The 17,726-nt window shown below is 38.3% G+C and overlaps 2 protein-coding genes and 1 long non-coding RNA gene across 4 annotated transcripts; 2 read left to right on the top strand and 1 right to left on the bottom strand.

Annotated features, from left to right (window-relative positions):
• Positions 1-859: 859 nt before the first annotated feature.
• Positions 860-12,898, top strand: LOC134203711 (uncharacterized). Its single transcript, XM_062678574.1, has 7 exons — positions 860-911; positions 980-1,081; positions 1,144-1,616; positions 1,676-1,844; positions 2,209-2,396; positions 11,954-12,113; positions 12,173-12,898. Exons 1-7 carry the CDS (start codon positions 860-862, stop codon positions 12,637-12,639), a joined length of 1,611 nt encoding a protein of 536 aa, XP_062534558.1. The 3' UTR covers positions 12,640-12,898.
• LOC134203698 (uncharacterized) lies at positions 3,143-5,009 on the bottom strand. The gene is made up of 3 exons (XR_009977678.1): positions 4,977-5,009; positions 4,612-4,920; positions 3,143-3,272 (listed from the first exon to the last, which is right to left on the bottom strand). It is a non-coding gene; the product is annotated as an uncharacterized LOC134203698 (long non-coding RNA).
• A 2,866-nt stretch (positions 12,899-15,764) lies between the features above and the next one.
• Positions 15,765-17,207, top strand: LOC134203702 (putative nuclease HARBI1). 2 transcript variants are annotated; one of them, XM_062678564.1, is made up of 4 exons: positions 15,765-15,947; positions 16,009-16,447; positions 16,508-16,652; positions 16,766-17,207. In XM_062678564.1, the coding sequence occupies exons 1-4, from the start codon at positions 15,829-15,831 to the stop codon at positions 17,134-17,136; spliced, it is 1,074 nt and encodes a 357-aa protein (XP_062534548.1). In that variant the 5' UTR covers positions 15,765-15,828; the 3' UTR covers positions 17,137-17,207. The 2 variants fall into 2 exon arrangements, with proteins under 2 accessions (XP_062534548.1, XP_062534547.1); XM_062678563.1 differs by having other exon boundaries at positions 16,508-16,703.
• Positions 17,208-17,726: the final 519 nt, after the last annotated feature.

Below are 17,726 nucleotides of genomic sequence, written 5' to 3'. Positions count from 1 at the left end.
ATCCCGCAAATGATAGTTCCATTGGTGACCAGTCAGTGTCTTCGCCAGACTTTATATCTACACAGAAAAAAAGTATTTAGTAAATACGACAATAATAGTGTTCTCAAAATTACTGTGCGTCAAAATTGTGATAACAACAGAATATGTAGTCAACTTTACCACATTATAGTACAGCATACCATGCTTCATTCGAGTTCAACTCATATATCTATTGGTCAGAATAAATATATTCTATTTTTAAAATAACTACCCCTTTGCTCATGGAAAATACTATTTTTATGGTAACATGCGCCATGTGCATTTGCTGTAATCGAATCATCCCACCTCCTTGTTTATTTTCTTACAATGTTTGCGGTTAAAGGCCAGTATCCACTTAAAAAGTAGAGAGGTTACGGAATTTTGTGCAATATTACCAAGCGAAATTTTGACAACTGATATGCAAGGAGCAAAATGTCACTTTTACTTGCGGAATAATCGAGCAGACTATTTTTCTGAAAGTAAAGTGACAGCTCCCATTAGTTTGCGTGGGAACCTTACAAATTCCCTTTTTGATTTTTGTTCTTTTCAGGTGGATACTGTTGAAGAAATTTCTTTTCAACTTTTTACTTTTCCGATTCAGTAAACGGAATTTAACATGGTATTGGGATAGAAAAAGGAATTTCTTTTGAACACGATACCAACCTTAAGTCAAGCGTATTGAACCGACGATTTTCAGCTGAAAGTGTATTCTGTTCAGCTTTACCAAAAACATGGTAATTGTCTGTGCTAAAAGTTGACTGAACGCCATTTTCTTTGATTCAAAGTGAAAAAGATTTTCTTCGCACTTGTCTCGATTAATGCTCCTGATAAAAAAATTAAAATGAGTGATCTTTTAAAAATAGAAACAGTGAATATACTGATGGGCGATACCGATAATCCGGATATTGATGAAGGTAAGCATTTCTTGGATATGAATATTTCTAAATGATAAATTTCACACTGAAAACTTCTGAATCGCTCACAGAGGAAAACCATGACCCGAAATTGCAGGAACTAATTACAAAATGGAATTTGAGCCCATCAATCTACGCCATTCTCATCCGTAAGTAAATATCAAGTTTTTATTAGATAAATATGATTAAAAATTTCATAATCCGTCTACAGAACATGGATTCTCAGTTGAGTACCTGAAAGGAATGGACGATAGGTCGTTGGACGACGTTTTTTCAGTGGCCAAATGGACCGGGCATAAGTGTGCCCTTCGACAAAAGTTGGTTTTGTGGCAAGACAGCGTTTTATACCAAACAGCAAGCACATCAAGCGCACAACAAAATTCGCCGGAGGTAAACACAGTGGAAGTCCCAAGAACATTGCTATCACAATCAAACCAACTGAAACATCGTCTATTGCCGACTACAGTAACAACGGAATTGTTCAATGACATTCTCAGTCGCAATGAGAAAGGTAAAATTGTTGTAAAACATTTCCATAATCACCAGTGCCTCGATGCTACCCATAGAAAATATTTGGCTCACACGATTGTCGATTATTACATCGCCAACGAGCTGTATTTTCCGTTACCTGACATGGCCAAATTTGCTCAACTAATAGCTGCGCGTTTTACAACAGAGCTAGCGGTAAGTTTCTATAATAGTTGCATATAATTCAGTTGAATTTGAAGTTTTTATCTTAACAGGTGATCTACTATAATCCCCGGGACGCCAAAGCTGATAAAAAACACCCATCCGGATTAATCTACGATCGCTTTTACAATCGGAATAAGAAAAGATTGGTTAAGGTTCCTAAGGAAACGGAAAGCAATTTTCAAGAAGCAAAGTATGCTGCACTGCATCTTTCTGAAGACGGTAAGAAAGTTAATGTATATATTGATCTATATAAAATATCCATAGATAAAATTATATTTGATGTACCTTGATTAACTGATTGGTTTACGGAGGAATTTTGTTCGCCGATTGACACCGTCATCATTTGAATTCAATGAGACCATGCTAGTTAATTAAGTACATGATTTGTAGCCTACAAACTATATTTATTAAAGTTAATCCCAGCGCAAGTACGCTAAGCCTGAATTTTGACAAGCTTTTAGTGTCATGGCTCTACTAGCGAAGTGATTTAATGTTAGCCATGACCCAACCAGTAAATCACTGCTGTATTGTATCATTAACAAACATTATAACACACTAACATTTAACATTTTCCTATTTGTAGACATCACAAAGCAAACAGTACTGAAGAACTGGCTTCGCAATAACTTCGCTCCGGCTGAGGACGTTCAGATTAAGTGGAAACAATCAGTGTCATTGCGTTTGCGTTCAATTATCAATGAAGCTGATATTGAAAAGGCAGATGTACTATCTGAATGGCCTAGAATCCTCGATGAAACTGGATATCTGTTGGTAAGGATATAAAATCTGACTAAACGATGAATACTTTGCAACATTCATATGTTGAAACATATTCCACTGATAGCTGTCTGTCATTTATTTCTGTTTTATAGTACATAGATGTTACATTTAGTAACACTATTGTTACTGACCTGTGGTATTCGTATACCATCGCACAAAATGCATTCCCAAAATACGTATCGTTGTCAGTTTTCTACCGCCACCCACTTTCTAGTAAGGATAGATCCTCCCATATGTGATGTTACGTTTAGATTAGCCAAGGGAAGACAATTGATTAGAATTCAAATTTATGTCAAGCTTAAACAAGGCAGGAGAATTGAACAAGTCACTCGAATTGAACATCTAAACCAACAATCAATGTGAAACTGGCGATTTTTAATGGTTCCAGTTTCATAGACTATGAACGACCCACGGTCCCCAGAAATGTCATCAGTAGGCAGTACACTCACGTAAATAACCTTCCGATGTTTATAAGTTTCCCTTATGAAAATTAGCCACAAGGAATCACTTTGAAAAACATAAGGTAGCCTTATGAACCAGAATGAACTTTGGATGAACCAGGTTCATAATCAACATATATGTTTATCTTATGTTTACCTTACTAATTCCATAAAGCAACCTTATGAAATTCCATAAGTTAATTTTATGAAATTCTTACGATATCAATATATTTTTATACATGATTCATCGGATTAAAATATATGGTTTTTAGTAAATAATTATAGTTTTAATATACTTTAGACATTTTTATTACAGATAAATAATTAAATAATTGAAACCATTGTCTATTTTTTTTATAATATTACACGAAAATGTTTCCCACTAGGACGTCGGTATTGGTACATCGGCACACTGGTACACTAGCATCTGAAATATAAACAAATCTTGAATCATCCATCTAGCGGTAATAATGCGTTTCTCGATTGCATAAAAGTCAAGAAGAGTACTGATAGTTGGATAGTAGGGTAGATCCGAGGGTAGATCCTATTATAATGCTATAGCAGCATTCATTTATACACATTGTAAGGACCCCCGTCGATGCCGAATAGGTGCATCTTATTGTGAGTAAATAGGTTGAGGTCAATTGCCCAAAAATTAGTGACCTCGTGAGTAACTTTTCCTTACCCAGACAGACAGACCCCGCATAATGAAAAACGACATACCATACAGTCAAAATTACATATGCGTTATAAGATATATTGTCTCTATTCACTTCATTGTTAGCATATAATCGCATTGTTGTAAAACGTACGACACTGGCCAAATTGCAGATTTGTTGTACCCCATGCACCTTGTACTTATATTACATAAATTATTCAAACCATGCAAGCCCCGTAAAGCTAAAACGAATAGATAGTACTACTACCACAGAGAACAGACATGGAGGCTCGAACAAAATTTCTTGCAAAACATGTGTAAACAAATACACCGAACCTCAACGCCATCGACGTCGACATTGCAACTCACAATCTCATTTTGACAACACGATGGCGCTGGTATGCTCTTACATGCATAACGACACTAGCGCACAGTGGCATTTTTTTATGACGCTAGCGCTAATTATGCACGGGAAAACGGCGACATTCCAAAGTTAATTCAAAATGAACAGTAAAAAGTTATCACAACATGGCGAGTGCAGCTTCAACGTCTGTTCTCTGTGCTACTACTAATATCTTTATTAATGAGGTTTTCGGCCCTGGACCGGTTCGCCTCGTAAGGAATAGATAGTACGTTAGTGGACTTTATCACAAGACGAGTTGGTACACCAATGTTTTGGCATAAAGACCGTTTGGAATAAAATAAATAAAATAAAAATAATCATAATGAAATTAGGATCATTTGGCCATACATTCAAGTACTGAAAACGGTTGCATGATTCTATAACTATTTCTATACTGTCTTTGCACGCTTGTCGCAGCCATAAGGTGCCCGCCAGAGTAAACGCGGCGTGCGATGCGACGCGACGCGACTCACGGTAAAGAACAACAATAATTATCAATGAACTGTCGCGTCTACTCTGGCTTCACCCTAAAGAGCCCCGCGCATAGGATACGTTTGCGTTGCGTTTGACAATTTTCCCATGGGAAATGTGTCAAACACAACGCAATTCTATCCTATGTGCGGGGCTCATAAGCCTAGGATACTAGCCTTTTGAAATGAAGCTTGTTATATGATTTCAAAATTACTCTCAAGACTGATTGCTTACCTGTTGAACGAACATTTGACTGGTCAGAACCACTAGTGCGCTACTTTTGAGCACGATAAGTTTTGCCACCACCAGTGCCGCTGGCCAAACCAATTCTGCATCAATCGGAGCCTCCGGAATGGGACCAAGTATTTTGATTACCACCAAGCTTAAAAATCAAACTCGAGCAATTGTTGATACTCGGATTGAAGCTCCAAATAAACAAGCACCAGCTGATCGAATCGGTTGAGATTGGCTTGCTGCTTTTGGCAAACAAGTTTGAATCCTTTGCCAAAACAATGTACGTCCAGGTTCCTCGATTTGAGTACCCTAAAGAAATATAACGAATTATTATTTTCAATTTGTTTACTAAATAGCATACGAACCTTTCATCGTTTTCCAGGTCCAAACTCAGAGACAAATGCACTTCATGTTCGTATTTCTCACATATCTCTGGAACCAAATGTCCGATTGCAAAAAAAATTGAACTCGTACAATGACAAAGTCATAGCTTTCGTTTAGTGTTAAAATCGTGTAAATCGGTCCACGGACGGCTGAGATCTTGGTGTGAGATTTTTGTAACGCACACACATACGCACACACGCACACACGCACACACACACACATACATACATATGCTCAGTTCGTCGAGCTGAGTTGATTGGTATATACGACTTCGGTCTCCGAGCCTCGGATAAAAAGTCGGTTTTTCAAGCGATCTTTATACCCTTCTTAGGATGTAAGAAGGGTAAAAAGGGATATTTCTGGAAATTTAACAATTTTTAAAAAATACAAAAAGACTGCAGATTTGATTTGCCGCCTTAAATGGCAATATCACAGCTTCTGTTTAAGCCCAAAAGAGTTCAAATCGGGTCATAGACGGCTGAGATATTGGTGTGACAATTCTTCATTAGTAGTCTGAAAATATGTCTCATATTCGTATTTCACAGGCAGATGTATCTTGATTACCAGGTCAATCTATACGTGCAGCATGGGTCTAGGAAGCTGGCCATCTCTCTCCATCCTCCACTACCGGTGTACCAAGTACCTACTATGAATATGATAATGATGGGAATTTGTTATTTGCATTATATGTAGTTAGATAACATCAGGTAATAACTGCGAGAATACTCACTTATCTCATTGTAAACCACATGATCTAATAGTGGAAAGTGTGGATTTGGCTGTTGTTATAGTTGTACAAGAGAAACCAGATCGTGTTCCAAATCTTTGTCGGTTGGCAACTTCCACTGATTCGGGCGAGATTGTTCACTGGTATAACGGATATAACCGGTACCGTCGCCGCTAGGGCCATGGCGTTACGAACCTAATCCAATTTCCGCCATACTAATTGAAGAGGAAGTCATTCGGGTCACGATAGAGGATGTGCACCAGATGGTTTATATTGGCAGTTCCTGCTGTGAGCTTTGCTGGAATTCCATGCAGTTCTTCCATTACATCACTCACCACCCGTTTCCAACATACGGAATTTAAGATTTCTTTTTCAACCCGATTTATCACTATAAAATCACGGAGAAAACTTGAATAAAATCAACGACAAATGAACAACAATGTGACAGTTATTTGAAAGAAGAAAATGAACACGACCAAAACCACAAGATAATTTCATAAGCTCTTTTAAGTTTTTACACAATATTGACCAATGAATTTCATAAGGTATATTATGAAATTCATACTTAAACATAACAATTTCGTAGGGGCCTTATGAAATCGATTTCTAATGAACTCATGCGGTTTCATAAGGCAATAGTTATGAAAATCCTAATTTTATTTCTGCCAGTGTACGTAATTTATTGAAAGTCCCTTTCAAATCGGTTTTAGTACAGTTACCATGGTTGTCTCATGGGTTGTTTTTTTCAATTAACAATCGGCCAAAACAAAAAAAATCAAGACGATGCCTGCAAATCGTTGCCGGATTTATTTATTGATACATATCTTTAAAATTGATCATTGTGTGAATCTATTCATTAATTTAATTTACAGTCTTGCAGGTGGACATTAACTCTCCAAATATTTATTTTTCTCTAGACGAAAACTTGGAAGCTTCAAACGAACAAAAAGAGAGCCTTTGTTGAATAAAATGGGAAGGAAATTCAAGTTTGCCGGCTCTTAATGTGCGCGAGACTAAGATCGTGATCAATTCAATGGCACACACTTCCTTCTTACCTTCCCATAATAAACTTTATGGAGTCCTTACAAAGGCAATGCTGTTATACAACCGCCCTACCCAAGTAACCTAAAGTTTCTTTAAAAATACGTTTTTCGCTTAAGCAGCTCAGTGAAACTGATTAAGGTCACTCCTGACGGAATCCAAGATTAAAAGTGCTCGCGTTTTCGGGGGCACACCACTCGATTCAGAGGCGGCGCACAACTGTTATTTTTGTTAATTTAGCTTTGCTGCGTCGCAGCATGCGTTAAATAATAAAAATGACAGTTGTGCGTTGCTTCCGTATCGAGTGGTGTGCCCCCGAATACGCGAGCACTTTTAATCTTGGATTCCGTCAGGAGTGACCTTAAGCGAAAAACGTACTCTTGGAACTTTTGGTTACCTGGGAGGTTCATAGTTCAACTATGTTGACCGCCTGAGACGTCACGGAGAAGTATAAGTCAATGAGGGATAACGCTCTTCAATTTACGACCAGGTTGTCGACAACGATTGACCGCGTGGAATAAGCCAAGCCATCCGAACTCACCAGAAGAAAGCGTCCCAGTCTAATTTGTGATTGCGATTGAGATTTTCAATATTTATTAGACTTGTCGTTTTATAACGTGTGTGTATTGGAGCTGACGCCGAAACGTATTTGGTTCCAAGATATGTCACGGTAGATGTTGATTCCAAACAGCGGATATTGCAGGGCGCCTTTTCCGGTACTTGATGATACTCCGGACTCTCGGGTCAAGAGGGCCGCGATGCAATTGTCAGATGATTTGAGTGGCTCTGTAGATTCAGGCTAATGCTAACGGATAGAAGCTTCTTCTGACTCTCATTAGGCAGTTAACCTTGCAGATAACACTGTTGAATGCTAACAACGTGATTAGTTGGTGGGTACAAAAATGAGGTTAGAAGGTTACTAGAGGGAAATTAATGTTTGTGTCCCTACCGGACTCGTTCATTCGATACCAAATCGAATTACGTGTAGCGAATCTTTAACTCTTTAAGTGTTAAACAAGTTTCAGTACACTTTACAAACAAACTTCTGCTCCTTGCAATAGGAAAAGTTTCGGTTAAAGAGAAAAATTGGAGGAAAAGACGTGAAGCAAATCTTACTTTCTGCGACCCTAGTAGTTTTTTGTACTACGTTAAACTCACACCTCCTTCTATTTGTGGCAGTATACTATTATACATATGGCAATCTGTTTTGCTATTTGGCAGAGTATCGGCAGTATATGCGCGTCTTTAAAAACAATTGAAATTGTTTCTATTTTAATTTTACTATTTCTACATCAGTTCTGAAGTGCGCATGCAAATAATATGTTGTCTTTTCATTTTTAGGTTCAACAACTTCTTTTCCTGTATACATAATCTATTAAACTTTTTGTGACCGATTAAAATCGATTTTTATTTGTACAATACGGCTAGGAATCAAATGTCTCAACGGTAACAACGGTAAACAACACTTAAGCCAGAAAATCGAGCCTGTAACAAGCGCGGTGTCATCATCATCAATAGACATAGACCGCTGTCATCATTGAAAATTAGTATGAAAAAAAAAATGTGGTCGGGACATCCTGGCTACGATTTGGCGATGGGCTAAACAATAGCATGACAGCAGCTTGCAGAAAATGCAATGCAATGGAATGACGAACGAAGCAGCTGGATAGATATAACAGAAAATGTATGAGCTATCTGTCAAATCTTGCGGTTTGCAATGGATGAGACTAGAAATACTACAATAAGAGATCGGCGAAGACGCCATCTTGTTTCCAATCGAACCGTCAAAAGCGGTTCCAAATCGATTTGTTTACTTTTTGCATCCATAAGAAGCAAGCAAAAAGTTCAAGTGATGCCAATATTATTTTCACGATTTCATGCATTTTCATACGTTGCCATTTCGACAGTTTTTCACTCCGCCGGTCTCTGGTTATAGGGTGGCTAGATGAGACAAGGTTAATAGAGGGTTGAACTTCGTTGATTCTTTCTTGGGCACATATGCATCTAGTTGCTATCAAACCTTTTCGTACAGCTATAGTGTTTACTTCAATCACTGCTCTAGTAAATGCTCTGTCATCGTATGTAATTTGGGAATTCAAAATAATAGGAAGCCTCTTCCAAACATACAAGAAGTCGTGCGTTCCGTTGTCTCCTTGATTAGTTTATTCCTTTACAATTTTGTACAGTACCCTATCTTGAAAACCAGAACAAATATACAAAGGGAAATGCTGGTATGGCTTCGAAAATTCCTCGATCTTTCCGTATGCTGTTCAATCCAGATTAGTTTTACTTGTAACTAACTGTTCTGAGGGTGATTCTGAGGCGCTTCATTAGTAGCTCAGCCTTATGTAGTTCTATTTTTGGGGCAAAATCCACTTGCTACTGTAATGCACCGAAGGTATGGAAACATTTGAACAAGTTATTTGAGGTATAAAGGCAGTAGGAGCAAATGTAAGCTATCGAACGTGTCCATAGGTTTTGAGCTATAATGCACTGTAGTGGTACCGATCACGAGTTGAAAAGTTGACCTCTAATAAGCGATGTATACACAGTACACACATCTGAGTGGAGTTTGAATAGCTCCGTTGCCCACATAAAACTAGTCTACGTAAAGACCATAGAAGAATAGGTAATAGAGTTAGGAGTAAGAAAGTTCAATTTCAAAAATCTATAAATGATATTTCAAGAATTTTTGTGTGTAATTTCCGAAGAACATATATAAAGACAATTCGGAAACTAGGTGGTTGTTCATTTGAGACGACGATTCAAAACAAATTAGACATCGATTGCTTCAGACTAGGATTTCAAGTTTAAACAACTACGTAATCAGTGAAGCGTTACGAGATCAGTTCACCAGTGGTGGGATTTCCAGAAATAAGTGGCCAAGTTGCGAACAGAAAAGCACTCGTCACTCCCGAAAACATCCCGAGAAGAATTAAAGCGAATAAGTTGGTCCTGATCAGTGAATTCCGCAATTGAGTTCCGCCCGAACAGGTCATGGTTTTCTCAGTCCAGTCTTGTAAAAGCTTCTGCTGGATTTAACTTCGGTAAATATTCCATAATTGGATATTTCCATTAATTGAATCAACTGCTAAAATCGATTAATTTGTTATATAGATTGGCTGTAATTCGTTTTGAAACCACGAAGAATTCAATATGCACTGTGGAAAGTTGCTTATCAGCTTCGAAGATAATCACTGTAGTGGCATACTTTTTGTCTTTGTCCTTTTGTCCCTATATCATATGGCCAATGATTCAACCTAAAAGAAAGCGAAACTATTAAATGACGAAGCAAATCATAAATTTATCTCCAATCTGTTCCTAAAACACCACCGACATCGACCAAAATAATAAATAAACAAATGCGACAAATACCCATGACTACGGTAAAAAATTAGAACAAATTTAAATTCAATTTGGATTGCTTAGTTTTACTGGGTACCGATGGGTACCAAAGAGCTTAGTACACAGGAACCATGAAATGAGTACTAATTTGCTCCGACCCCAACATCTTGATAATTATATCTATGTCTAAGCACCGTCATTCAACTCACTTAAACGAAAAGAAAGTTAAATAAGTTAAAATTTTGGCAATTCAATTGAATTCAACGTTATAGCATTATCGTCTAAACACCTAATTTCGTATAAATAGCTGCTTAAATATTCAGATCTAAACGTAGCATTACAAAAATCAAACCAACCCGTGCCTCCTATTGCGCAACGTAATATTTGAATACCCCTTTTTGAACTTCAGAGTGACAGTTCAAAATTGTTTTCATTAAGTTCACAAAATGACACGTACTGGTCATTAGTTTTCGGTGAAGTTAATTTTGTTTAAATATAGTAATAAATTTAATCATTCCTGGCTCGTGAATCATTCAGAACAACACCAACTATTCATGAGCATTAGCGAAATCAGGATGATAGTGGATAAAATGCTGCTTTCCGAGCTACGATGTGAGATACTAGAAATTGTATATTGTGTAATTGTCCATTAAAAATCCAGCTCAAAAGCCATTCGTGAAAGGGAATAAATCCGTACTGACTTCCAGCAGCATTTGAATATGTAGTTTCAAGTTAAATAGTTCCGGTTGCGTTAAGAAAGCTGCGCCCGTAAAACTCCTAGGGCGAAGATTTGTTTTGGTAAAAGTTCGTGATGTACTGTAGAGGCACTTAAATATTACAAATAATCTAACATCATGGGCTCGATCTGCAGCTTCAGCACCACATCTGAGCAATCCAACAATATTGTGAACAAAACGAAGTGATGGAACATTTTTTAAGCAGCATGAATTGCAATGATCTCCATGCCCTAAAATCGATCATATATATGACCCTTCAGAACGTCTGCTTATAGGATTACTGCGGCCACCTAGGATAGTTTTAATCTTAATCATTGTAGTAATTAGAAAAGTGCTTTGGTAGTGCCTTAACAACAAGCTCGAAGATGCCTCCTTAGAGCATTTGCAAAAATTTGATATTGATATGTGAGTCATAAATAAGCAGATCATTCCCTGTCACTCCCGATTCTCGTCGGCAACGTTAATAACTCGGCCAACCAAATGTCTTGATTTTTTGTTTTGTTTTGTTTTGATGATCTATAATTACAAAGCATATACTAAAAACCAAATATCTAGTTCGAGTAATGAACGGGTATGGAGGGTGCTGCCCTAATGGCCCTTTATCCTATATTCAAAATTCAAAGCATCTTTAAAAGGGCTACTTTTGAAAATTAAGTCCTGACTCAGGTTGATTGCTTTCAATTTTCTCACAAGTGAATTTTGCATTTTGATACTGCCCACTTCAATATAACACGAGCTTGCACCACAACAAATCTTCACGCCAAAACGCACAAACATTTTTTTGTATTTACAATTAATCCGCTCTACGGTTCGATTTCATTTGATCGCACTGAAATCTCATTCTCGAGAGAGACGATGTATTGTCGCGCCGCCACCAAACTGGACCGTGCGATTGTGCACTCGCGCTGCGGCACGAGTCAAAAACCCCTGCATACACATTTTCACGTCGATCGGTTGAGTTGTAAAAAACTTCGTCATCTGAACAAGTTATTGAAAGAAATTGTATAATTATAACATAATCAATACTATTACATATTAAAAAACACACATTAATAAAGTTTAAAAAAAAATACTATTACATCATTTAAAAAAAACCCTTTTTTTACAGATCGATTCAGACTTTAACTATCTTTTCGGAAATTCTGAGAAATTGTTCAATGAATGGAACCTGTTCTCCGATCATTTCTTAAACTACATCCGAAACATCGAGATTGAAGATGACCATTCACGACAGCTTCTTGACTCTCTAGCAGATTTCCATTATCAAGGTAAAAGTAGTTTGAGAATCAAAATTGAATTGAAAATTAAATATTTGTACCCGTTTCAGATAGTCGTGATTTGGTCGTATGCTACGTATTTCAAGCTGTTGTCAAACCAACACGAAGCAGTGGTAGAAAGCTTCCAACAATACTACAGGCACAATTTGACGTCTGTTGTCTATTGCAAACCTACGACGAGTATATTGAAGATCTCCGTGCGCTGCGACAGGAATGCGAAACAGCAAAAGTTCAAATGACTCCACGCATTTATGCTATAGGCAGCATTGAACACATTGAAGCATTCTATGTCGTAACCGGAAAGTTTGAGTATAAATTGCCGTCTCTTTTGCGTAGCTTGGATGTCATCATCAAGCTGAAGCACGTGCTTGACTATCGTTTTCCAGATAGTTGCGAAGCATTCTGGGGCTTCGTAACCCGGTTCTTCTACGGAATCGAATATAGAAGGAAGTCCAAGAATAATCAGCTGCTTCAATTAATCGCATATTTAGAATCTCTCCACGGAGGAGATAAGTAATGGACTGTTACCTCTGCCACAACTTCTTTCCCAACGTCGATAATTTACTGCAACATATTCAAGTGGAACATGGAGTTCCCAGCATTGCGAATTTTAAGTGCACTGCATGTAAACCTACAACGATTTTCAAAGATGTGCATCGCTTCAAACGCCACATAACATCTCGTCATTTTTCGCCGTTTCAAACAAGCAGCGCTTGTGTACAAAAACATCCTGAAGATGGAGTTGATATTATCGCGACTCATCAACCTGAAAGTTGCGACGTAACAGAAGTACTATCGAGTAAAGCGATTGAAGATGATCACGCTACGAGAGATAATACAGTAGATGATAATGATAACGATAGGCCATTAAAATGCAAAGAAGAAGAAATATTAGAAATAAGAAGTGGGTTAAGAGAGTTCTTTTTAAGTTTTACAATAAGTTTACTTAGCAAAAAAAATCTTACTAGGAAAGATGCCATCGAACTGCAACATAACATTACCGAAGACATTGTTGTACCAATACTAGATGCCATTAGCAAAATAGCAGATATTAGAGAAGATCCTATGAACGCTGAGCTTCTAAGTGATTTGCGAGATCCTTTTAATTTCATATGCACGGAGTATAGGTTGAATACCCAATTAGAAAATTTAAATATGCTAGAAGTTCCTCAAGAAATTCAATATAAAGATGAAGAAGGGAACGTTGTGTCGAAAGGTTGCCTGGCGCCAATAAAATTCCAACTAAAAAAGTTTTTTGAAACATCATCCATGTTAGAGCAAACGATGCATAATATGACAAAACTAGAGCAGACTAACGACATATCGAATGTTGTTAATGGAACGTTATGGAAAGCAATAAAGCCTATGTACGGTGAACAATTGGTCATTCCTTTGTTCCTGTACTCTGATGAAGCAGAGCTGAATGATGCAATAGGAGCTCATTCTGGAACCCACAAAGTGTGTGGTCTGTATTACAGTTTACCAACAATACCGGTACTTATTATCGTTGTCACTTTCACGTTCACTTGCACTCCATACACACATCACTTCACCTTGTTAGACCTATTATCGTTGTCACGTACAGTGAAGTGATCAAAATGAACTCCGTGAAGTGACAGCGACAGTGATGTGATGTTCAGAATAGCCCTGAAGCCCTATCAAAGAAGGATCCAACAACGCCTAAAAACTCACCCGAAATCTTTCTGGAATTACATAAATGAACAGCGCAAGGAAAGCGGATTGCCTTCATCCATGTTTCTCAATGACGAAACTGCTGACACGCAACAGGACATTTGCAACCTTTTTTCGGCTAAATTTTCCAGTGTGTTCGAAGAAGAGCTACTGTCCGCCGACTCCATCAACTCCGCAGCCGAGAACGTCCGCTTGGCTAACCAACAGCTGGTTAGCATTGACGTGAGTGCTGAACTTATTACTAAAGCCGCATCTCAACTCAAGGGTTCTTATAAGCCCGGTCCTGATGGGGTGCCATCCTGTTTTATTAAAAGAAGTATCGAATGGCTACTGGCTCCAGTTCAAAAGATTTTCCAGCTTTCAATCTCCAGCGGAGTATTCCCTTCCTGTTGGAAAATAGCCGAAATGTTCCCTGTATATAAAAAGGGTAACAAGCGCGATGTTAATAACTACAGGGGAATTACATCGTTATGCGCCGTATCGAAGCTTTTTGAACTTGTTATCATTGATTACGTCAGTGCACACTGCAAGCAACACATCAACACAGACCAGCATGGCTTTGTAACTGGGCGCTCCACAACTACGAATTTACTGTGTCTAACCTCGTACATCACGGAAAGTATGAACACTCGGGCCCAAACGGATGTGATCTACACAGACCTTTCTGCTGCGTTCGATAAGCTGAATCATGACATCGCGATCGCAAAACTGGACCGATTAGGTATCGGTGGGGATCTTTTGAAATGGTTTCGCTCGTATCTTACTGACCGCCAATTAACGGTCGCATTAGGCGACAACCGATCAACGTACTTTCGTGCAACGTCGGGTATACCACAAGGCAGCCATTTAGGACCGCTGATTTTTATCATGTACTTCAATGATGTCCATCACGCTGTTAAGGGTCCACGATTATCATTTGCCGATGATCTCAAGATATTCCTACGTATCTGCTCGGTTACTGATTGTCATACTCTCCAAGGTCAAATCAATGCTTTCGCTGATTGGTGCACTACGAACCGGATGGTTGTTAATCCGACAAAATGTTCCGTTATCACATTTTCACGCAAAAAAGAGCCGATTATCTTCAATTACCATTTGCTGGGAACTACACTCGAACGAGTGAATCACGTGAAGGATTTGGGTGTGGTTTTAGACTCAAAACTGACATTTTCACACCACCTTTCATACGTTGTCGACAAAGCGTCTAGAACCCTGGGCTTTGTCATGAAAACGGCGAAAAATTTTACGAACGTCTATTGTCTGAAATCGCTGTACTGTTCTTTGGTGCGCTCTACACTAGAGTATTGTTCGTCAGTATGGAGCCCGTATTACAACAACGGCGTAGAACGTATTGAATCTATTCAACGGCGTTTCTTGCGGTTTGCGCTTCGAAGACTAAACTGGAGAGACCCGCTGCATCTTCCTAGTTACGAAGAGCGCTGTCGCTTGATTGCCTTAGAGCCACTGCGTATCCGCCGGGATGTGGGCAGAGCCCTATGTGTAGCTGATGTACTTCAAGGAAGAATAGATTGCGAAAGAATTTTACAACAAGTGAACATGAACGTTCAACCAAGACCGCTACGGAACAATTCGATGCTGAGGCTCCCCTTTCGTCGCACTAACTACGGTGCAGAAACTGCAATCTACGGCCTCCAGAGAACGTTTAATAGAGTTTCTTCCATGTTCGACTTCAACTTGACGCGGAATGTTCTTCGTCGTAGATTTTCTGAATTTTTTCGTTGATTGTATGTGATAAGGCTGCATTTTATTTGTTTTAATTTTTTATCTTGACAATGCTACTATGTTATATTTTCTTGACTATGTGCGTTTTTTAGTATTAATTAGTTTTTACATACATCATTAGGGCTAACTGTAGTCTGTTGATGATATAAAAGAAAAAAAAAAAAAAAAAAAGAAGCAGTGACATCGGCTACATGAGCTGTCATTTCTTTAGCTGATGTTTTGATTTGAATATTGATTAAAAGTTCAACTTTGTGGAAATTATTTTTCAATAATGAGTGTAGAATTGTGGTTCGAAACCGACAGTGAGGACGAGGAGGATTATGCTAACCTGGCAGCAGAACGTAGGCGGATCAGGGATAACTCGAATCCGCTTGATCAAACAGAAAAATCGTAAGTTTTGAAAATACTTTGTTAGCTTAATCGGAAGTGTACATTGAAACTCATCCCCCAGATTCATCCGACTGTTCAGAGTTTCAAAGGATATTTTTGTATACCTTCTGGAAATCATTACTGCAAAAATCAACCCAGTTCAATTGTCCACGTCTGTTTCTCCAACGGTCATGTTAGCGGCATCGTTGAGATTTTTTGCAGAAGGTAATTACCAGAAAGGTGTGGGAAACGACCGATATATTGGCTTGGCACAACCAACAATGTCAAAAGTGCTGCAAATTGTATTGGACATCATTGAAAATGAAGTGTGTCCTACTGTTATCCAGTTTCCGTCCGAAGATCGAGAAACAAATGCCATTAAACTGGCCTTCTACCAGAAAACTGGATTTCCAGGAGTAATTGGATGCATAGATGGAACCCACATAAGCATCATCCCACCGGCTCGCGATAAACATCTGTATTATAATCGGAAAGAATTTCACAGTCTGAATGTTTTGTTGGTAAGTTGAATCAATGCTTTAGACCTCATTCTCTCATGCTAATATTTGCAAATTTTACAGGTTTGTGATAATAACTTAATGATCCGCTATCTCGATGCTAATCATCCAGGATCCTCCCACGATTCTTTTGTATGGAACGGCAGTTCATTAAATCAGCTGTTATTACAAAGGTACAACAACGGGGAGAGGAGCTCCTGGTTACTCGGTAATAAATTAGTTATTGAATATATTGAAATGGATACAAAACTATCTAATCGTAACGCACAACGTAAATAATGTAATGTTTGTGAAATTAAATCTATAATTTAATAATTACAGGTGATGCTGGTTACCCTTTGAAACCATTTCTCATAACACCTTTCCGTACAGGTGCCAATACCACCGAACGACACACTAGGTTCAATGACATACATTCTAAAACCCGAATCACCGTGGAACGGTCCATTGGAGTGGCCAAGAATACGTTCCGGTGTTTATTAGGAGCAAGACAACTTCATTATACACCTGAAAAAGCCACACAGATTATCAACGTTTGTGTTGCCCTACATAATCTCCGCATTCAACATAAAATGGATTACGACGAACCGGAATTAGCAGATGAAGGAGAAGATTTAGATTTGCGTGATGTTAACGGAAATCAAAATGAGGGAGTAAGAATCAGAGAACAAATTTTGAATAACATTTTGTGAACTGCCTTGTTGTTGCTGCTTCTTGAATACAAACAAAAAAGGATAAAATTAAAACTAATTATTCAACCATACATATTTCGAGTCCAATCATTATATTCTGAGGGAGATGTCTGGCGTAACATGTTAAAAGGGTCTATCTATATTTTGTAAACAAAAATTTCAATACACTCACCAATCCAAACCAACATTACCTGCAGGAAAAGAGAACTCTGATCTGTTAGTTTGTACTGGTGGATTGAAATAAGCTCTCCATTGACATACACAATTTTGTTCATAAAAATAACATAGTCCTTTTTTAAATATCATGCCAGATGTAGACTATTTATTCTACATCCACGGGAGTCCTCATCGCTATCCCTATAATAGCGCCCCTACTTTTAGAATAGCATCGCTCCTTCCCATCGTTGGTTTCTTGTTCGGCGTAATATTTATATTTATTCAGTCTAAGACACGAGTGGCCTCTGCAGTACATAACAGTCGTCTACGTTCAGCACGGTCCATGGCTGTAAGTCGCCAACCACACAGTCTACGGAGGGTCCGTCCACCTTGCTAGTTGCTCACTTCGCTTTCTTGTGCGGGATCGTTGTCGG

The sequence above is a fragment of the Armigeres subalbatus genome, unplaced genomic scaffold (genome assembly GCF_024139115.2).
Source record: "Armigeres subalbatus isolate Guangzhou_Male unplaced genomic scaffold, GZ_Asu_2 Contig207, whole genome shotgun sequence".
Lineage (NCBI taxonomy): Eukaryota > Metazoa > Arthropoda > Insecta > Diptera > Culicidae > Armigeres > Armigeres subalbatus.
The sequence above is the reverse complement of the archived record's forward strand: the minus strand, read 5'-3'. Positions and strand labels throughout refer to the sequence as shown.